This window comes from Rhyacophila brunnea, unplaced genomic scaffold, assembly GCF_057557595.1.
Source record: "Rhyacophila brunnea isolate RB1 unplaced genomic scaffold, BYU_Rbru_1.0 scaffold_18, whole genome shotgun sequence".
In the NCBI taxonomy this organism is placed as follows: domain Eukaryota; kingdom Metazoa; phylum Arthropoda; class Insecta; order Trichoptera; family Rhyacophilidae; genus Rhyacophila; species Rhyacophila brunnea.
The window spans coordinates 6966831-6991077 of record NW_028232837.1 but is presented as its reverse complement, the minus strand read 5'-3'; the positions used below and the strand labels follow the sequence as shown (position 1 = coordinate 6991077).

The following is a 24247-nucleotide window of genomic DNA, read 5'->3' as shown; positions in this document are numbered from 1 at the left end:
TATTTAGGTACCTACCTACCTACTTAACTTTTCTGCAAAATACGGCAAACTGACTCACCTAGTACACACACATAAAAATTCTTTAAAAATAAATCAGTCGCATATAAATTTATTTACGAATTATTGAATAGGCTTTTCTAGAGTAGGTACCTACCTATTGTTAGTTTCATAAAATACACCCAGTAATTTTGGGGTTAATCATAGCCAATTGGAAAACGGATTAATTTAAATAAGGAAAAAGTATAACCTAGTATGGCAATTTTCAATGGGAAACAATTCCTTCGATATATTGTCTCTGGTGACATAAGTCCGAAAACCGATAACGCAATACTTTGACAAATTAATTAATTTCAGGAATAATTGCGGTAAGGATTTCTGATATAATTTTAATCCAAATGATTATGGAATAGTGGAAAATTCTTACTTTTTCCCCATTTGAAGATGTTCTCCAGTGTTATTATTATATTTCATATTTTAGGTTATGTCATTGCAATCCGAAGAAATCTCCTTTTTTTATAATTAAACGTGATATATGCGTATAATTGGTGCTTAATAATGGAGATCGCCAGTAAATAAAGTTATATAATAATATTATTAGTGTATGTGTTTACAGGTATTATCGATTGTTTATTGTGGTCTTCCAAAATTGTCTGGGATGTGCATATCTATATTATTTTGAATACGTATTTGAATCGCTGTGTGAAAAAGTCTATCAATGCACAAGTTATTCCCGGATAACAATGTTGGGTAATTTTACCCACTGAAAAACAACCCAAAACTAATGCAACATACTTGTTTTTGGGTTACAGTAGGTCGTATAAGGTTTCTGTTTGGTTTTTGGTCTTAAAAAGACCTTTATCAAGAAAACGATATGGTTTAATTGTAATATAACTTTACGCAATGATATAGTGGACGTAAATAGTCTTCCAGATGTCGCCATCTGATATGACAATGCATCGGTGGCGATGGTGGAGGTAGGCTGTTAAGATCCAACATTAATAGTGTACACGTTGTCAGTCATACTTGTTTTTTTCATTGAACTATGAATGCGGATTGTAGATGGTGCTGGTTAGTTTTAAAAAAATCAATAAAACCTTACCAAAAACAAACGCTAATAGTTTAGGCATGACATGACCGATCCGTCAAAAATAGTGCACACTTTTTCAGTCATACTTGTTTGTTTTTGTTGAATATCTACATTGAATTGAAGAATACATATTGCAGTTGGCGTTAGTTAGTTTTTTTTAAATTTATTACTCCCTGCCTAAAACAAACCATGAGATAAAAAATATTCGGTACTGTTCGGTTATCAGGAATACAGCGGAAAACACATTTTTAAAATACCCGATATACTAGATTATTTGTTAGTTTGGGTTAGTTTAGGTTAGGTTGGGTTGGGTTAGGTTAGGTTTGGGTTGGCTAGGTTAACCTAACAAATAATCCAGTTTATCGGCTATTTTCAAAATGTGTTTTCCGCTGTATTCCTGATAACCGAACAGTACCAAATATTCTTCTATCTAAAAAATATTTAAAATTATGTACTTATGCTTTAATGGCATACTTTTAGATATTTTATAGATTGACAAATATATTGCCATATATATGCCTTGGTTTACGCAGGGTTCAATTACATTTTAAAAACTAACCAACACTATCTGCAATTTGTAGTCTTAGTGTACGTCCTGAGTGGCAGCGTTCGGCACAGCGTTGAACGGCGCGCGCAACTCAAACGTATAACCAAAAAAAGACATTGTCTACGAACATTTTCACACACAGTTATACGTTTGAGCTGTGCACAACGCTCAACGCTCAGTACGTACACTTAGTTCAATGAAAACAAATACGTATGACTGACAAAGTTTAGTGCGCACTATTTATGTCAGATCTTAATAGCCTAACTCCATCCTTCGCCACTGAAATGTATCGCCTACTATGAAGTAGTTCTATGGTATAAAATAATAAAAAATATTTATTTCAGTTTCAGCGTTGTAAAATATGGATGAATATTCAAGAGAGCCATGTCCGTGGAGGATCATGGATGATTGTGGCGGAGCTTTCCTTATGGGAGCTATAGGAGGCGGAGTATTCCATTCTATCAAAGGTTTTCGGAATGCGCCATCTGGATTCAACAAACGATTGGTAATTGTTTAGAGATATTTTTTTTTTCCATAGTGTTATGATAGTATCGGGGGTTATCGAAGATGCTGATGTAGCCCCGATATTAAGGTGATAGATCAGTGAAACGGCAAATAATTTTCAACTATAGGCTTGACGAAATTTTGGACTCACTCGCATTCTGAGAGAGAACGTCGAGCTGGAAACACGTCACTTTGTTTCGTGATGGCGACGGTCGTATTAATTCTTAAATCATGTAAAGATGACTAAAAACATTACCCATTTTAAAAAGAAATATGTCAATGAATATGTTATTATTGTTAGTAATAGAACAATAAACAGAACATAAAATGGACGTATGTTGGATTTATATGACAAATTATATTTCGTTTGGTATGCGTCATTTACACCCGCAATCCACGCATCGCCTAGCCACAATCTTTTTAGACGGTGCCTCAACTGAGGCTGTACCTCAAGAGTATCTTGTTTAGAAGGTTGCGTTGGGTGTTGGTATTTTCTTGTTTTTATAATGTATCTAGTAGTAAAGTTTGGATAAAACACGGCACTAATAAACGACTATCACATTGGTTTTATGCTGAGTTGAAAGGTTTATATTATAATTTGAATTTAGGTTGAATGTTACGCAGAGTTGCGCGCGTAAATTGACTACATTTATTACATTACATCGACTCATTTCCTGTTCGTATTATTGTCTATGCTATATAAATGAGCATAGATAATAATACGTCAGTTGTGGAGTTGAGCAAACCTCTACAATAAAAACAAATAAAATGGATACATTTAACAGCTTTGAATGTTATTAAAATTCCCATTATTAAGCCGGCTCGCATATCTAAACTCGTATACTCGAATACGCTGATGTGACATAGTTGTTATTCACAAAACACACATTACCAAATTGAGCTCCGCACACTGCCGAAATCCGATAGTTTAATTTGAAAAAAAAATCTAGTGTCACTAGAAAAAAATTTTGCAAAAATTTTTAGAAAAAACACAACTCGCACTGCATGTCGCTTGTCGTCTGTGTTGCAGTTACGCATGCGCAAACCGCTACGAGTCAGTCATTTTAATTCAAAAATCAAGTTAAATTCACCGGTCGCTGTATCTCTTACAAAATGACATACGAGCGCACCAATATTTACTTTGTCCAAGAGATTGAAAAATATCCGTGCATATATGATACAAGGAAAGACCACGTCAGAAGAACTCTGCACTCAATACATAATAATCGCTGTTTCGGTATCTGATGATATTTTTGTGCAATGACATTTCATTTTTTTTTGACGACTTTGACGTTTCGAGAGGTTACGATCGTCACTGTCGCTAGGCTCGTGCCCGGCCGGCTATGCAAAATGGATGCGATTGGTTTGTGTTAGGCTTGATTTATGGCTGTGTTGCAGACGAGACAAGTTTAGATGTGCGAACCGGCTTAGTATTTATCTTGCCATGTCTATCGTTTTTAAATAGGAATCTAGCTTGTGAAATATGCATCTGGCATATGGCGTTGAATCTAGCATTTTTGTTCTACGCAAACAGCTGAAAATTTTTCACAAAAACATGGAATTACACTGAATTTGCTTGGAAATTAATTTTCTTGACTTTTGAATCATAATATGATTATATTATCTTAATAGTTAATTCAATGTAAAATACAATGATGAAATTTCATAATTATTTACATTTTTAGTTGTATAACTAATTTATTAGTTACAAAACAATACATTCTTCTTCATCCGTTGTTCTCGTGACAGCTATGTTCATAAATACATCATATTTTTTTAACGAATGCAGATTGTGCCAAAACAAGTTACATAAGAATATTCAACGAACGATTCAAACAAATGACAGACTAAAACCATATAAAAATTTAGTTTTTACTATAACTTACATTATCACCACTTCATCCCCACTGTTGAGTAGTGGTAGAGTACCCACCTCCAAAGTTATGGGTACGGGTTCGAATCCCATGTTTGACACAATGTGTATTTGCCTCACGGATGCCTCAAGAACATCTCAACTTGCCATGCCTTTTCTTCAAGGCGTATGGATTCTTGCACCCATAAATGTTGTTGAATACCAGCTTTGTGTTTTGGCTTGCGGCACAATGCTCATTGAGGTGCTTTATGCCTTCACAGTATATGCATTTATATATTCTCATACGCTCTTGGCAGGGTGGCTAAAAATATTAGAGTAATTTGACCACAGTCTGAAATTCTTCAATTATACTCGCACTATTCATGTATAACAATGCACGTTTCAATTTGATTCAAGGAATGACTCACAAACCATTTTCACAAAACTTATGAATATTATGGAGTCATCAGATGATTCTCGAAGCTTCGATGTTGAGCTGGTAGTGACCATCTACGGGTTTAATCCAGCTGCTGGTCAAAAAATAGATGTCGTTTGTTTAATGTGTGTTTGGACCAGTGCAAAGACCTAATGGATTGGACAAATAGCTAAAAACCATTGCTCATAAAAAAACATATGTTAGTATAACCTTCACCCTTCGGAAGTTCATATGCTCTGCTTTAGTGCTAACATGGGAATTTGCTTTTACTTAGCGATGATTTCGTAACGTTAATACAACCTCGGGTTTCCAAGAAACATGCACTTGGAAACTGTAGGTGGAGAGCTTGTCAGGCCGAAACAGATATATTTTCATTATGTAAGCGTGAAACCGTTTTCAACAGTGACATGTTTCATTTTACAGGCCGGCAGTATAATGGCGGTGAAGCATCGGTCTCCGATTATTGCAGGAAACTTCGCCGTGTGGGGTGGTATGTTCTCAACAATCGACTGCACACTCGTACATATTAGGAAAAAGGAAGACCCGTGGAATTCTATAATGAGTGGCGCCCTCACTGGTGGAATCCTCGCAGCTAGAAATGGTAATTATTATATAATAAACATTTTGTATACTAATAATATTCCAACAGACTTCACAAATATATATTTCTGTTTTACCCTGATCCAATTTGACGATTTTATGTCAATAATGTCGGTTTGACGTTTGTTTTTATAATAATAGTCACCTGACGTTATTCATTACTAGCGATTGCCCATGACAGTCTACGTGAAATGAAGAAAAACAGACATAGACTTGAGCCCACATTCATCAAGGAATATTTCAAGAGTTTTACAAAAATAATAATGTAAAATAACTTAATTAGGTTATATGTACTTAGACTGCGAAAATTATAACTTGAAGTGTCATGGCCGCCGTGCCGTCGTGGCGCTGCGATATATTATGAAAGGATTGCCAATATTAGGAGACTTTTTTTCCCTACTTTGGTTCAGAATGTGACAGAAGAGCAGAATACCAGACGACAATATTTTTCCGATCTTTCGGGATATTTTTAGTTATATTGTAACACTGAAATGTCTACCTCTCATTGCAGCGACTCTATTATTGTCCTTATTTATAGGTTCATTGGGCTCATTTTGTTTTTTTCTTCTTCGTAGTAGGTTATAACTAGGCTTACTATACGTTCCGGTTTCACATATTGGTTCCGACCAGTGGCGAAGGGTGGAGGTAGGCTGTTAAGATCCGCTATAAACAGTGCACATTAAACATTTTCAGACATACATATTTGTTTTCATTTAAATAAGACTACAATTTACAGATAGTGTTGGTTAGTTTTTAAAATTCAATTAAACCCTGAAAACCCAAGCCATAATAGATAATAGTCAAAAAATACATGTCTATCTATAAAATATCTAAAATTATGCAATTAAATCATACATAACTTTGAATATTTTATAAATAGAATAATATTTTTTATTTATTATAGTTTGGTTTAGGCAGGGCTTAATGAATTAAAAAAATTAACCTATAATATGTGTAATATGTATTTTTAATCCAACGAAAACAAATAACTATGAATGAAAGAGTGTGCATAATTTTGTCATATTTCCCAAATTAGACCAAAACTATTATAGTTTCGTTAAGGCAGGGTTTAATTGATTTTGAAAAACTAACTAACACCATCTGTAAATTGTAGTCTTAGTTCAATAAAAACAAATACATATGACTAAAAAAGTTTAGTGTGCACTATTTATAGCGAATCTTAAAAGCCTACCTCCACCCTTCGCCATTGCCTGATAGTACCTATTCAGCGATTCCCAATTAAATTCTAAGTTACATAACTATTATATTTTCTACAAAGTAATAGAACTTTTTGAATATTGTTTGATTAGCAAAATAAAGATAATGTGTTGCAGGCGAGTTATCACTCAGTTCAAAGTTAAATACCTACATTTAAGTTGAAAAATAAATATTAAACGAGTTTATGACTTAGTATTCACCACTTATATAATTTGTTTTACACGTGTTTTGCGCACGTGACTTGATGAAGCTCACAACGTGAGTGAGACAATGATTAACTTTTTATAATGGTCATCATTTGTAAAAAAGCGCTATAAATGTCGGGCTTCATTTTGCGTATTTCACGGGTTTTTCGGATGTTACGGTGTTCAAAATTGTAGCGATAACTTTTCATCTTATTATGGCAGTGATTATAACCTACTATACATTGAAAAGGACCTTGGGAACCACTGTGTAGGTAGGTACTGATAGCAATACTTATGTAGGATACGTGTCACTGGTTCCGACATCCTGGCCGGTTTGGGATTTTGTCCCGGTTGTTCGCAAATGAATGATTTTCAATATTTTAAATTGTCTTGATTGAACGTAGTAGCGTATATGTGATGAGTCGGCGGGGAAGGGTGCGAAAAAAGTTCATTCCAATGAGAAGTACGACTGGTACAATAAATAAAATAATTTAAATTTGTGCCGCAGCAGACGTTCTGCATTCTTCATTTGTACATACTTTTAATAATAAAATAATTTTTAGTTGTTAAATTTGTTTCTTTGCCTTATCTCCAGTTCCTGTTCCTGTTAAGAGTTTTATAATTATGGTAAGCCTAGTTATAACATAACTTATAATCCTCCTGCTACCACTTTTCAACACTTTTTGCATTACTAACACATTTAAACACTTTACATGAACTTGCAGCACACACAAATAATGAACATCAAATGATTGCACGGCGAGGGGAATGAAAAGGAAAGGGTTAGGCAAGATTGTAGTTCTCGAAACGGCCACGTTTCATGTTATACTTGCCGCAGTCTAGTAATACATTTTATCTTTTATATTCCAGGTGTACCAGCGATGGCAGGAAGTGCGATAGTTGGTGGTGTACTTCTAGCGCTTATTGAAGGAATCGGTATCATGTTCACGAGGCTCACAGCAGAGCAATTCAAACCGCAAGCTCCCGTCTTTGAGGATCCTTCAGCACTCGGTGCTGCCGTGCCCAATTCTCCAAATCCCAACTATTAACTAATTATATTACATATTGTTATGTATGGAAACTACACGATATTCTTGTATTGTCTGTGTACAGAAAGAAGAACTTGTTATCTAGCGATGACATTGTTATGTAAGTACACGGGCGATACAAGTGACGTTACAATAATAGATTTCACAATATTATTTCTGCAATTTTATATACAGTTGAAATGAGAAAGGGTCTCAGGTGTTCATTTCCAAATACTGACATGTCCACATCTCAATATTTGCGGTAAATAATGTTTTTTGGTTTCAAGCCTAAATGGTTGCTTTAACTCATTTAGTGCTAACACTGCGACTTGCGCGTTTGGAGTCGTTATAATTAATGTGTTATTTAAACGTGGTAATTAAAAGGTTAGCAGTGATTGTGTTAAAGAGTCTTTTTTCCATTCCCATTTTTATTAGTTGATCAACTCTAAATTGCTATAAATATGTCCTAAATGAAATTGGCTACATGTATATGTAGACATCAAGTTTACAAATTTTTTTCGTATGCTTTTAGTAGTTTTTGGAAGTTATGGTATAATCATGGTCCCCACAATGGGGGGGCTGACAGGGCTCTAGCCTGGGGGGCCCGCGTGGCGCGTCTTATAAGTGAGATAAACACAGTCATCACAAATTTGCTCTAATGATAAAATAGCGCCGCAGGAGAAAGAATATTTCATTACATTTTAAAATATGTGATTGTGTAATGCAAATTTTGATTATTGTGTGTCGATATTCGAAAACTTCATAACTCAAGTGGATTTATTGAAAAATACATAAAATCGCTAAAAATACACTGAATTTTAAATGGAACACCATTTCTGTAGAGCGTCAAACTGCTTTTAACCCTAGTGATAGGGAGGGGGGCCTGCTTCAGGATGTGGGGGCCATGAGTATAATATACTAATATACGGCGGTCTTCAAACTTCATTAAGCATGTGAGTTAGTTTTGAAATTTAAATTGTTTGGCAAGCTACACGTTGATTATGTATGTTAGGTGGCTCTCATATCAAAACTCGCCTTGTTCGACGCGACCGAGTTCCGAGCCGCGCTAAACATTGTTGCACGTGACGAACGCGCACACCTATTTACGTCACTATCGACACTCACGTCTCGAAACGTCAAAATAATAAATACGCTGGCCATCGCCATTACGCAAATATGTCATCGGACGCTGAAACAGCGATTAATATGTATTGGTACCGCAGAATTTTAAGCAAAAGGCGAAAATATTAGATTCATCCGTCAATTATTAGGCATAATATCCATGCACAGTGGATCATTTTTATCGCAGCAAAACTCATCAAGCACCCAATGATCGACGTGCGCGCACTGACGTCTAGATTTAAAAATGGCTGCATTGAGCGCTTTGCGCAGGTGCAGTCTGACATGTTCTCGGCTCTCGCAACATCCAACATGATAGAAGAGTCCATAGTCGACAGTAGAATATTGTTCAGTTGCATTCGACCAATCTGCGAAGCTCCATTTGACAGCATGTGTTATGACGATAACGATGACGTCACTTCAACATGCGGCGCATGAGGCGAGTTCTGATGTGCGAGCCGACTTATGTATACCGTAACCAAAAAATGGTTAGTGGGAGAGGGTGGGGGGTGGGCGGGAGGCATTCAGTTTGAAAATGGAATTCACAAAAAATACATCAATTGAAAATGGTCTATTGAAGCGGACAACACTGGCTCTGATCCTTATTAAATTACGTGGAATAAGTACTATGTACATATTATTTTGGCAATCCCTACGAATATGGCTAACTGAGATATCATGAGTGCAGAACTACAAGGTTCTAGGTGTTTTGTTTTTTTTTTTTTGACCGTGGCCGATCGATCCGATGGACCTCCACAGAGTGGAGGTTTGTATTAACAGAATTTAATTTTTACGGGAAATTAATGTTAGCCACATGTTCCTCCTATTAGGTCCATACTCTTGACTCCAAAACACAAATTGAAAAACAAAATGTGTATTTGCCAGACCCAGGATTCGGACAACAAAAACAAAAGTAACAATGATACAGGTTAGAATACTATTTCATTGTTAGGTTGTTTTGTCAAAGGTAAACACATAGAACCTTGTAGTATTAGCGATGGTGCCCACAGACGCGTCGGGCGCGCGAAGTCGGCGAATGCAGTGTTTATTCATAACCATAATCACACGTCTCTTCCCGCGCATTACCCTTCACCTATGTTATAAGCGGCCCAAGCAGCACAAAATAAATATTATTACAGCGCCTCTCATAACAAAGCAATAAAAATATTATATTATTTCGGGGCTTGTAATTAAAATTTACGATGACATTATTCAACCAGCGATAAACTGAACACGCAATAAAATAAAACAATGACTTCTCTGTAATTAAATAATTGCTTTCCGCCCGTCGATCGACGATGCCTCGCGCAGCATGTTTTTGCTCGCTGTGTTCAATGAATGGACTCATTGTATTTTCTTTCATTCGTATCGCCGAGAAGCGGTGATTCGCGAAAAAACGATGATTCATGCGGCGCGCGCGTATAATGCGTCGCCATATCCAGTGGGCGCTGGCGTATTTGATTACGTTGTATTTTCAATGATTTATGCGCCACTTGTAGAAATTTTGCGCGAGTGCGGCGCCCGACGCGTTCTGTGGGCACCATCGCTTAGGCTCGCGATATGTCAAATCATATATCGTATGCGAGCTAACAAATGGTAATAGATCTTACATATTGTGTGAAATGTACATATTTTTGTTAGATTTTGATCATTTTTGTGGACTTGTTGGTTTTTGGAAATAGACGTCCCACATGTTGATATACAACTTACTATGCAATATGAAAATTGATACCATCGACTCGGTTACGAAATATACTCAAATATACTATGTAAAGTTTCACATTTCTTGGTGTGAAGAAACGATGGTTTCACCGTTAGGCACACTTGGGTCGCTTATTTATTTTTACCCGTTAGACTCAGGTTGTCCAACGTGAGGCTAAAGTTACTTCTTAAATTTAGTGTAAAAAGTTAGTTAGTTGTAGATTATTATGTTATATTAATTAGGTATAAGCCAAATAGGGGTTGATTGAGTTCCACCAAAATTGAATTGTATAAAATCCATCTTAGTAAAGAAAATATACTGTTCAAGTTGATTACTTACTTGAGTTGTATATCAAAAGTAGAACTATCCACAATCAATGAAAAACATTGTATATTTTTTAAGATATTGATTATTAGTATGATATATTAGAGGCGGCTTATAATATTGTGGGTCCCAGGTTTGAATCCTGGGTCTGGCAAATACACATATTGTTTTTCAATTTGTGTTTGGAGTCAAGAGTATGGACCTAATAGGTTGAGCTAGTGGCTAATATCGATTTCTCATAAAAACAAAAAATCTGTTAACACAAATCTCCACTCTGTGGAGGCCCATATGATCTTATTAGGATCGGATATGGTTAAAAAAAAGAAATATATATATCGTCGCTGATTTTCTACAAATACGTATCTCAAAAAACACAACTTTTCAGGAGAGGCAAATAACAACTTTATTCTCTCAGTTTTTAATTTAGAAATAAATTTTCTTCTATGAAATATCCATTTCGTATAGTTACACATATTTTAATGAAAAAAATGTTATGTTTCTTTAATTTATCGCACTATACTTTCGACCGATCAGTCATATTGTCGGAGATACGAGAATGCGTTGCAACTTTACTGTGAATATTACTGCAGTAAACACGTATTTTGACTTACGAGAAAGAGCTTCAGTATAATCATCTGTCGGGAGTTCAGTATTCTGTATACTTACAAACACGTAACTCAAGATACGAGTTTATAATATTTATATTTATAATATTTATATTTATAATATTTATAAAAGTCTTTTAATGTGATACGAGTTTTATGAAATTGCTTAAATCTATTATGTTATAAAGTATGTTTTGGGATACGTGTTAGTGGAATATGTGCGTATTTAAATTCTGAATTCATTACATCACACAACTCAAAACTGACAAAAATTTAGATACGTGTTTGTAGAAAATTAACGATGATATATATATTATTAAAATTCAGTTTACCAATATATATATTTTAAAAATAATGAATTACTGTAAACGTACATAATGTTTTTCATCATACATACAATCTCCAATTTTATTATGTATGTCATATTGAATTTTATTATGGATCATAGTTTTATTTTTGGTTCTATACAATTCACTTAATGTGTTAAGAATTGTAACACTTCTCTCCAAAGCATTTCACTGGAGATCGCCTTGTTAGTTACCGTCAGCAGGCCTTCGGTTCCTTCGACTGTATTAAAGTGGACTGTAAACTTGACAGATGTAATGGCGTTTACTATTATGTCATTTTCATGATTTCAGTGTTAATTTTTAAGTTTAGTAATATTTCTCTTTCAATTAAGGGGGTTGTTCTCATTTGTTTACTGTCTTGTTGATGGCATGCATCTTCCAGGCATAATTACAATGAACTGAGGTAATTTTTTCAGGCCAAATCGGAAAATAATTGTGAATGTTTGACCTATATTTTGAAAAGTTAAGGCTATACTTCAGCTGAAGCATGGTCTAAAAAGATCGTGACTGGGCGATGCGCGGATCGTGCAAATGACGCGAGTCGAACAAAATATAATTTGTCACAAGAATTCAACATGCCTCCATTTAATGTTATGTTTATTGTTATATTAGTAATAATAATAGTATATTCATTGACATGTTTTCTTTTTAAAGTACATACGTAACGTTTTTTAGTCATCTTTACACGATTTAAGAATATATTCCTTCGACGCAATCACAAAAAAAATTGACGTGCTCACACCTCGACTGTCGGTCTCCGATTGGCGACGAGTGCAAAATTTCGTTCCACCTACTCTTGAAAATTATTTGCTGTTTCACTTATGTATGCAAGTGAATTACATAATATATATGTATTTTAAATAGTAAAAATAACTGTAAAGGGGTATATGTAGTATTAAAAATAATATAATTTGATTGTTACATATCAGTTTGTTTTAGCGATACTGAAAAGATTTTATGTTTTCTTCAGGACCGTGAAAAAAATGAGCGAATCGCCTTAAAACAGAAAATGTAATAATTCATTACAGAAATGTGAAATCTTACAGTCTATTTTTGATTGTATACTATTGTAGAAATGGTAAGTATAGTAGAGCCTTATCCGAACTGATTGGAGATAAAGGTAGTTTGGATAATGATGGACTTGATTCTATAACATTGTTTCAAAATTTCACCAATTAGTCGTTTTCTGATTTGTTATTAGAATCCGCATAATCAGATTTCCACATTATCATATACAGAAGAATAATAATATAATGGTTGTCATACATTGTATTAAATATAATATAATGTGCTAAATCATTATTATTCAGTTTTATTATATTATACTATTGTCAACTGCGTACTCAGACGATTGGCTGTGCTAACAATTGGATAACATGCCGATGGTTTCATAAGTTTATTGCATAAACTATTATTTATTCACTGTCAGATTAAAAAAAATAATAATCTACACGTGACATCACAAAACAATATCTAATTCGCTAGTTTCATGCAGAACTGGCGTAACTATAAACATACCAGATTAACGTGAATTTTGATTGATTTGACAAAAAAATTTACCAAGTCAGAATGGCGCTAAGTGAGAGATAGAATGTATTTAGGCTTGTTCTGTATTAAGGTATTGAATTGTTTATTAACTATACAGATAGGAGTGTTCAACATAATTTTATATAAGTAATTTGGGTTTACAATCAATTAAATGAGCTACGCCAATTTAAACAGTCAACTGTTTATAATAAGTTGCGAATTGGACCACATGCATTTTACGTTTGTAGATTAAACAGAAATTTTATGACATTGAAATAATTCGATTTAAAGTTTGGTTTATCTATATATTATATTTAGATTTTAGCTTGCATCTCCCTAAAAATAAAAATCATATTGAAAAATGGGGAAAACGTATCATGCGCGCATCAACATCTGATTGGTGTGACAGGTGAATTTATCCATGGAGTGAGATCGCGTGGAAACAATTATAAAAATACCGAATGGCCTGCATCACGTGGTGATTATTTACGCTGTGTTGATTTTTTTTTTTTTGGTAGTTTCGTTTCATCTACAAATTGATGAAGTGGTCCAATTGAAGGAAATATAAAATATTATTCCAATATGTATGTAATAAGCATTGATTATGTTGTATGTCCTTTGTGTATTTTAAATAATACACTGTAAGTCTATGTAGAAAACCAAACTTTTATAAATATTATTTGTTTTTTGTTTTATTATTTGTAATGATATTAATTTGTTCATAAACCAGCCACAAACATTTAATTCTAGGAATATTAAATAAAAGATTCTCTAAAATAAAAAACGTTTTTTATTATTTGCCTACATATTGAGTCGCCTCTGAGAAGAAATGACCACACAATAGGTAAAAGATTTGATGTCCTCCCTCATGGGAGAAGCATTCTTCATTATTTTCATTGCTCATTTATTATTATTTAGCCTTTGTGGCAAAATAACACGAAATGTCATTATTGCTTGTGGAAATAGTGTTTTACGTTAAGGCTACACTTTAGTTGAGGCATGGTCTTTTTAGATCGTGGCTAGGCGATGCGTGGATTGTGAAAATGACGCGTGCCGAACGAAATATAATTTGTCATAAAAATCCAACATGCGTCCATTTAATGTAATGTTTATTGTTATATTACTAATATTAATAGTATATTCATTAACATGTTTTCTTTTTTAAGTACATACGTAAAGTTTTTTAGTCATCTTTACACGATTTAAGAAAATTTTCATCCGACGCCATGACAAAACAAATCAACGTGCGGACACCTCGACTTTCTGTCTCTGATTGGCGACTAGTGAGAAATTTCGTCGCACCACTGTTAAAAATTATTTGCCGTTTCACTGAAGTCGCTCATATGTCAAAAATATTTTTTCTTTTATAAAAGTCATCATTACGATGCCATTGTTTCTACCGTGTTAAAAAAAAAGACATCCGTAGAGGACAGTGTAATCTTAAACTCCCTTTCCGCATGTACACCTACCACCACATCTGCTTTGTTTCATACAGTTAGATTTCACCAAATTACTACTAGACAGCAGGTAACATGTCTCATATAGAAACTTATCATAATATACCATTTCCATTCAGATTCCAACCCAAGCCTTTTTGATTAGCAGCATGCTGTGGATTATTATCACTAGTGCACCATACTCCAGTCTGATATTCAAGGTCTCAGATGCATTAAAAAATTGTCTATATTCTCTGACCTTGAAAATGTACATTTATATCATGGCCCCCACAAGGGGAGGGGGGGGCTGACAGGGCTCAGTGAGATGAACGTACATCACAAATTTGCTCTAACAATAAAAATGTCGACTGCGGCGATACCTTTAACTCTGAGGTTCCTTGGAAACCACTTGGGTAACACTACTATAGAAAATCACACTTCCCTTAACCCTAGCGGTAGGTAGGGGGTCCGCTTCAGGATATGGGGGCATGATTGATATACTTACCAAGATTATGATCCTGAGTTCTTTAGAAGCTGGAATATCGGCGGCTCTCGTGGTGCAATGTGTAAGGCGCTGGCTTTTCATCTGGGAGCTCAGGGTTCGATCCCAGCGAGGGTACAATGAATATTAATTAAGTGTTTTTCTCAAAGCCTGGGTGTTTGTGAGTGTTTTATTTCTTGTTTGTTAAACTACACTACTGTCATTGGGCCTCTAGGGCTGTTAGTAGTTAGTGCAGTGTTAAAATATATTTTTATATACGTACTAATATATTATATCGTCACCTTACTATTAAAACCACGTAAGTCTGTTTGAGGAGAATGTTGAGGGAAGGAAAAAACGTAATAAAAACAATATTTTAAACATCTCTCTAATCGATAAATCTGCCAACACTGGTTGTGAAATACGGGGTTTTAATTCCAAGTTTGAAACCACGAGACCTACGAATTTTTAAAATTTGTCGATAGATGGACATAGGGATTGCAATACCGAATGAAAATATCAATACCGGTTTTTCGGTATTTCTTATTGAATACCGGTATTCGTTGAAACATAAAAAAGTACTTATCAGTAAATATAGCTATTAAAATCTTTAAATATTATTTAAATCCCTCCCTCCATCCCTAGATGGACAGCATACTAGTCTAGACTCTAGAGAACCGAGGTTTTGATATGATTTAAAATGTTTTTTTGTTTAAATTTTGTCGAACAACTTCATTTTTCAATAATATCGGACTTACGAGGTCTTAATTTAATAGTAAGGTGTCGGCAACGGAATTCCTTACTAACGGGCCCCGATTCTTCACGTGATCCAGTGGAAGGTGTATGTCAGTAATAAGACTTGATCGATGTTAATCTTCAAATTATGTTTATTCGTCATGTCTCAATTTACAGTTACACGGAGTAAAAATAAAAAGGAAAGAACTCAGGAGAGCTTGATCCGCAGTGAAACAACTTAACGGCCCACGTGCTCGTCGTAGGTCAAAATTGAGTTTTTATTGTATTTTCAAACCATGATCCTGGACACTCCTTAAACGTTGTAGGTAATCTATTTATATAATTTTGAAGCTTTATTATCCTTTAAAGTTATTTTAAACATTTGATGACTGCATAAAGTATTTTTGTTACATAAAATAGTATTCTTTTAAACCTCTCGCTCTAATGTTTTAGAATATAGTCATATTTCGGTACATAACTGTGCAGTGGTGTTAAGATTTTTTACATTTATTAATTTTTAAACGCATTTATAAAACCATTAGTATAATTTATTACGAGATAATTTTTGTAAAATATTCACGATAAAAATTATATTGATAATCTCTGTGATCCCAAATTTGACAAGAATTAGGCATTTTATTATTCAAAAAATCGGCAAGATTAACACATTTGAACATGATTCTAAAGATATTTATTATAAGCTATGTCTTTGACCATTCAAGTGTGATAAACATCTTATGAATAATGATTGCTTTATAATAATTATTTACCTAAGAATAAGGTAGTGTTTTTTTGAAATACGCCATTTCTTTTGTCATTCCCCAGTGGTTAAGCTACAACATACGGCCGTAGCCATAAATTGACAAACTATAATTGAAGTGGGGAGTAAAATGATATTGACGCGCATGTTTGAACATGTACCGTTAAAAAAAAAAAAAAATCGGTTAGGTACATGTTCAAACACGCGCGTTAACATAATTTTACTCCCTAATTTAATTATAGTTTGTCAATTTATAGCTACGGCCGTATGTTGTAGCTTAACCACTAGGGAATGACAAAAGAAATAGCGTATTTCAAAAAATCACTACCTTATTCTTACGTCAATAATTATTATAAAGCAATCATTATTCGTAAGATGTTTATCACACTTGAATGGTCAAAAACATAGCTTATAATAAGTATCTTTAGAATCATCTTCAAATGTGTTAATCTTGCCGATTTTTTGAATAATAAAATGCCTAATTCTTGTCAAATTTGGGATCACAGAGATTATCAATATAATTTTTATCGTGAATATTTTACAAAAATTATCTCGTAATAAATTATACTAATGGTTTCATAAATGCGTTTAAAAATTAATAATTGTAAAAAATCTTAACACCATTGCACAGTTATGTACCGAAATATGACTATATTCTAAAACATTAGAGCGAGAGGTTTAAAAGAATACTATTTTATGTAACAAAAATACTTTATGCAGTCATCAAATGTTTAAAATAACTATAAAGGATAATAAGGCTTCAAAATTATATAAATATATTATCTACAACGTTTAAGGAGTGTCCAGGATCATGGTTTGAAAATACAATAAAAACTCAATTTTGACCTTCGACGAGCATGTCCCTCCTTATATTAGATATTAGAATCATTTACAATAGTATACAATATGAAATAGTAAGTAAGTAATATTTAGACGATTAGTTCATGTGCAATTTTATTGTTTATAGTATATATTTTAGTGCAGGTTTATATGTGTGTAGTAACACAGCTTAGATAGGGTGGATAAATTGGGGTTGATCAATAATATAAAATTGAGTACCTACCTAGGTACATTGCAATAGTCAAAATCACACCGATCGAATATTCATTATTAGTAACTTAGGGTGTCGATGAATTAAACAAAAGACAATCTATTATCATTGAGGAGATAATATCATAGAGAGCGTAGTTACGGATACATAACAATATATTTTTTCGAAAATAATAATAATAAAGTTATTTCAAGATGGCCGCTATAATTTGACTGCTGTCGGGGGAGGTGGGTTTTAACAAAAATTGAAAGATATGCCTCTAAGTGGTAGGTCGCGGAAAAAAATTGTGTTTTTATCCAGTGTCCACATTTATTTCAAATTCAATGTTAAGTTGCCTAGCCAAAAAGGGTGGCTGAATATAAAATCCTTCAATGTTACTTTGCCTTTCTTTGATGTAACTATGAAAAAATATTTTACGATAGATCTATATTGCATTCTACCTGCCTACATACCTATGGAAAATACTCGATAAATATGGAAATAATTCTATCCTAAAAAAATCCGGCACACAGATGCCACAGCTAAAGGCCAACCAATCAGTAAATGGGGGCATTGGTAAGCAGTGGCGTTACAATCTATAATCACATTAAAAATATTAAATCACTCCGAAAAAGTTTTAATACAGATCCATATACCGAACTGACTAGGGATTCCAATCCCGGGATCCCGAGCTATTTTCGATACCTATGAATCCCGGGATTGATTAACATAATTCCGAAATTTTCGGGATTGATTTTTTTTATTAATTTTTATGAAAATAAAATAAAAACGAAAATATAACAGAAAAAATACTTTTAATAACAAATAACTACATTAGAAATAAACTGAGTTTGAATGAAGTTTGATTTAAGTATACCCATGTGTAAGTTGCCGATTCATTTTATTTTTTCACATAAATTAATAAAAATGAGAAAATGATTGGAAAAAAACAATGCTTCGCACCATTAACAAAGTAATTCCAACATGATATCATACGTTTTACGGTAGTTTCATATTTGTCTGACTAATTAGATTAATGAAGCGGAAAGGCCATACACCACGATTTGCTTTACTATTTTAAATCTCGCTAACCCATTCATTAAGTATTTACTATCAAAAACAGCAATATCATATTAAATTCACATTATTATTTATATTAAAATATTATTTACTCCATTAAAATTATGTATTTCCAAGTTTGAGCGTATACAATATTAACAATAAATGTCTTAAATAGTGTTATTTGTAAATATAAATTTTTTATATTAACAATGGAAAAAAAGCCAATCCCGGGACCAGTTCCGGGATCCCGGGATTGTCAAATTGTAATCCTGAAATCCCGGGATCAGAATTTTGGCTCGGGATTGGATTCCCTAGAACTGACCTTTATCAGAATGTGGAAACGGAAAAAAACAAATTATGTCGGTAACTAGAATATTACTTCTTCTTTTCCGTCAGGACCGCATGACTGAGAATGGTGGCACGGATGATTTGCTGTCGAATAGTCTACTCAACGGAGTGGCCTGACTCCTCTCGGTCTTCTAAGACACGAAAGGCCTGTGGGCATTCATAAATTGATGCAAATATCTGGGGCATCTAATGTTTTCTTTAATATTCTGATGCGGCATGTCTTAAACACGAGATATCGACGACGACACAAACGGACACTAGCGATCCTAATAATTATGACCATTAAGCCACGCGGATTTTCATAACCACTTGTGGATGCGTCAGCTCGGAATATCTTGTAGGTGAAGACCCTTAGTTATCCCTGCAGGTCAAATGTTTATCGCTAGACTCAAATTGCGGAGTGCCTGAGTATGGGGAATGTATTTGGGAAAGTGCGTATTCCCCGGGCGGGGTAAATGGGGTAAAACCAGTAAAAATATTATGGACATTTGTTCAAAATGGACCCCCCCAAACAATTTTTCTGTATGCGTGCCTGATACATACGATTTTATATAATGATACATACAGTGAACTCAAAAGTAATGGGAACTGAAATACCTAACGGGTGTGGAGTAACAGGCAACCGATTTGGAGTGTAGAATAATATGGGATAAACTTAAAAACGTGTCAAGAATCCATTTGTGCAACTGCACTCGGTTTATACAATGCCGCTTATTCAAATTGGTGTATTAATTGAAGGTTGCAACAAGCACTATTGCACGTTTATAATGCGTGGTTCATTTTCGAAGGGCACACACACATTCAAAACCTTGCATCAAAATGTAGTGTATTGGGGTATAGCCTATCGGAATTCTATTTATTAGTTTGTTCTGTGCACATATAATAGCTAATTATTTAAAACTTACCGCGATTTTCCCGGGGCGAAGAAATTGATCCTAGGGACGCTCCGCGTGTGCTTTCAACTGTGATTTTTTATATAAGTAAAAATCTAATGTGGTTTGTCATACATAATATGTCAAATCCCCGAATATTTAAATATTGTAACATTAATAATTATTGTAGTAGTTTTAAGTGGGCACCCAAATTCAAATTGAAATCTCGCCTGTTGTAATTAATAATAAATAAGTCTCGTAATTTCATTAGTAACGTCATATATTTTTATGTACTGCCCCAATATTTCTGCTACGGCACTGTCGGTTACTGTACCTACTTACAAATATATACTAAAACCTGCGTCAAACACTCGTGATTTAAAAAAAATCAAAACATTAAAATATACTTTGGATGAATGCGCGATGTAGGTATTATAGCCTACCTAATAATTATAAAAGCTTTCGGAAAAAGCTCAATAGGGCAATCAGAAATTGATACAGAGCACTCATGGTCCATATATATAATATATACAGTCGAACTTGGTTATTACGAGGAATATGAGACCGACTGAATTTGCTCGTTATAATCATTACTCGTTATATCAGAGAATAGGTATTTTTAAATGAGCGGTCACATAACACAAAAATACACAATTAGAATTTTTCCCGAAACAAGCATGGCATTCATAAACTACACAATAAGTTGTTTATTGTAATGAACGCTGGTAGTTACTGTTAAACCCCCGAATGGTCCCCATTTGGGGATGTCTCTGTGTATCTGGAGAGGCCCGAGTCGGTATCAAATCAAACAAATAGTAAGGTTGATTACGAAAATAAATAATAATAGAGCCGGCAATGCCGTAAATTACGACCGTTGAAAAATATTTGCAACGTCGCCGTTTTTCGACTACGCTTCTCGTTGAAAGCGAAACACAAGATGGCGGGTAATACGCTGCAAACAGCCAAACAGTAAACACGCACATTTCGTCCTCCGTAAAATAAATTATTAAAAATGTAACTATTATGTAATATTAACTTAAATAAACCTCGTCGCTTCCACCACAATGCCGGTGTGTTATTTGTCCACCTCCAAGTCCTGAATCCAGACGAAAACCCATAAGAAGAAACAAAGTGACAGCGTGTTTTCACTTTCGAAAATGGAGGGAAATGACAGTACCCACTGACTTTAGCTTGGATTTTTTACATGAAATGCGTGGATACTTTTTCAATATTGTCGGCGAAAACATCAATTAGATACTTAGACAGTTACCCAGTGTCATAAACGTAATCCGATCCCGGCGGCATCGGTCTACGGTCGGATTTTATTGCTTAGGGTCGAAAATGTTTTTAAACGATCGACACATTAACAGTTTTAAGAAAATTTTTGACGATATTTTAGCTCGGTATATCCGATAAGGAGCTCGTTATAAAAGTGAATACATGTATGGAGAAAATCATAAACTAAAATGTCAACGAATGTTTCCTCATTACATCCGAGATCTCGCTATATCCGTGATCGTAATAACCGAGTTGGATTATATTATCAATGATTTGCATTATATTTGCTACCATTGACGGAATTATTTACACCCTATTAAGGATATAGGCTAGGAAAGGCGAACCTTAATGGTTGGGTGTTAAAAAGCTTAAAAAACTATTTATTATAATGAGGGTGCTATGTATTTCATACAAAAGAGGGGCCTTTAAAAATATATAGGAACAGCATTTTTAGCTTCAAACAGGTATTTTTCCATGAAAGAATTTTCCGTTAAAGCATAGGTGTCCAACGTTTTGACTTCGCTTGGCTACATTGAGTGAAGATGAATTTTCCCTTTTGCACATTTTCCGCCCAGAATCAAAGTCGAGAAGCATTTTTGTTCTTCCTTAAAAATATCAACTTTCAAACATTTTACATTTTTCTGACGGGTTTCATTCCAATCAGATTTTTCATTGAACGTAAATATACATTCGAGTCTAAGGAAATTGTCCACATTTGACACATACCTACCACGTATCGTTGGTTCGTTCCTTTTGAAATTCAGGGACGTTATACGTCATCCCGGTTGAGGTTCTCGCATACAGAAAAAATGATGGGGAGAGGGGTTGCATTATGTAAAAACAGGTTCATAATATTTTTTTTATTGATTTTTTAGGCGGGGGAGGAAATTTGGCCTGCCATCGACTTCCAAATTTATCCTACCAGCAGAACATCGTACCTTTCAAGATACATTCACCATACACAGACACTCCGAATATTGAATCTAGCAATAAACACCTGGTCTGCAGGTATGACTAAGGGTCTTACGACTTATACGACCTGTCACATCCGTACGTGGGTATCGAATGCGCATGGCTTAACGTTGATAATCATTGAGATTGGATTAGGATTCGGGTGTCCGTTTATGTCGTCCGCGCTTTCTTGTCTTCCAGAAATTCCACATAGGAATGTTAAAGCAAATATTGGAAGATAGTTGTATCGATTTATGAGTGTCACGGGACTTGCATGTCGTAGAATACCGAGAGTCCGTTGAGAAACTGTTCGACAGCAAATCATCCGGGTCACGATCCTCAGTCATGAGGTCCTGATGAAAAAGAAGACAAAGTGTTTCTGGGGGGCTAGGACTCGAGAACCCCCATTACACATTGTGTGCGCGATTATCGGTAATTGTTATATCACACACCAGCAAAAGTTGCCATGACGTGCCATATGCCGGGTCTACACTGGCAACATGTCGCCGGTGACCTCGTTAAATTTTACGATAATTATCATACTTATCGTAAAATTTAACGAGGTTGCCGGCGACATGTTGCCAGTGTGGACCCGGCAATAGGTTCGCCACCAGTGATATATGTTATTCATAATATTATATCTTTCTCTTTGAGATTTTAAAGCTTCAAAATGATACTGAAAATTATTGAAATGTAAATTTTGTCCAATTCCATTTTATGATACATGAGTATTATATACCTATTACATAGGCACGAAGCCGATGATGTCTTTATATAGATAAGTCTAGCTACAAAATTAATGACTTTGAGATATTTATATGTCCACAAACATGTTGTAGATATTTTAATTGAAACAAATAACAAACATTAATTTTGACGAACGTATTATTTTTTGAATTTTAATTATATTCCACAACACGGATTATAATAACCAGTTTCACCTTATATGTTATTAATATTATGTTATTTTCAAAAAAATGATTTTTTATCGCTGTGAAATTGTTAATAAATAAAACTATATAAGTACCTAATAAATGATTGTTGAAAGATAGGCCGGTTTAAGACGGGACACCAGTGTCGCGCTCGTATAATAAGGAGGCCTTTGTATTCGAATAAAAGGGTCTTTGTATTATGTTTATGAACGCCCCGAGCTAATGAGTCAAAGCGTTTATGGTACACTTTTCCATCGGCCGCTACATTCTCAAGCCGCCGATACATATGTTTTTATGACCGCAGCCAGTTTTATGTTCTAATTTATATCGCAAAATTATGCGTTGACTCATTTGCTCTGGGAGTTCATAAACATAATACAAAGGCCCCTTTATTCGAGCGAGACACCGGTGTCCCGTCTGAAACGGGGGATAGATTCCGTGAATAGTTAAAATTGTTGATATATAGCCGTCTAATATAATAACATAACTAAATATTATAAGTAATAATTTAAGAATATTATTAATACGTTTAACTATGGCACTGGCTGTCCGCCAATGCTAAATACTAATTAATACTAATTACAGTTCTATGTTCACTTGGGTGTCCGGCGTGACAACAGTGTGTACTCGAAGGTCTATTGTAACGGTCGCATAACAAAATGTAATCTATTACTCTGTATATTATTATTCATGAAGTTGATAATAATAAAGTTAATCATATATATAAAACTATGTTGATAATTTAACATCCTCTAAACGATCCATTATTCTCAACATGGTAGCAGAACGTGGTTGAAATATAAAACTAGTGCAACGTGGTTTTAAACGTAAAACCAGTGCTCCGTGAATCGTGTACCGCGGGTTACCGGTAACAATAATAAAAGTGCGATCACAACGGTTTAGAAAACCGGCCGCGAAGGTCAAGTGAAACACAGTGGTGGCGTAAGGTTGCGAAATAATTCAATAAAAAAAAAGAAAAATAAATAAATAATAAATAAAATTATTATTACGAAAATGGCTAATCTAACGAAGATCACTGAGGTAAATATACCAATCTTCGACGGAAGAAATTACAACAGCTGGAAATACAGGTTGCTGAACATTCTAGAATTCAACGAGTGTCAAGCGCCAGCAATCCGAGCAATGGAAATAACGGAAAAATATGCGGAATGGAAAAAACTCGATTTAAAAGCGAAAACCATTCTAATTAGTACAGTTTCCGATAGCCAGTTGGAATTTATTAAGAACTGCGACACGACTTTGAAAATGCTAAAAAAACTA

At 34.4% G+C, this 24247-nt stretch overlaps 1 protein-coding gene across 1 annotated transcript; it reads left to right on the top strand.

Moving 5' to 3' along the window:
- The first annotated feature begins 273 nt into the window (after positions 1-273).
- On the top strand, positions 274-9122 carry Tim17b (Translocase of the inner mitochondrial membrane 17b). The gene is made up of 4 exons (XM_085945100.1): positions 274-365; positions 1979-2139; positions 4850-5027; positions 7300-9122. Exons 2-4 carry the CDS (start codon positions 1996-1998, stop codon positions 7476-7478), a joined length of 501 nt encoding a protein of 166 aa, XP_085801226.1. The 5' UTR covers positions 274-365; positions 1979-1995; the 3' UTR covers positions 7479-9122.
- The last annotated feature ends 15125 nt before the right edge of the window (positions 9123-24247 follow it).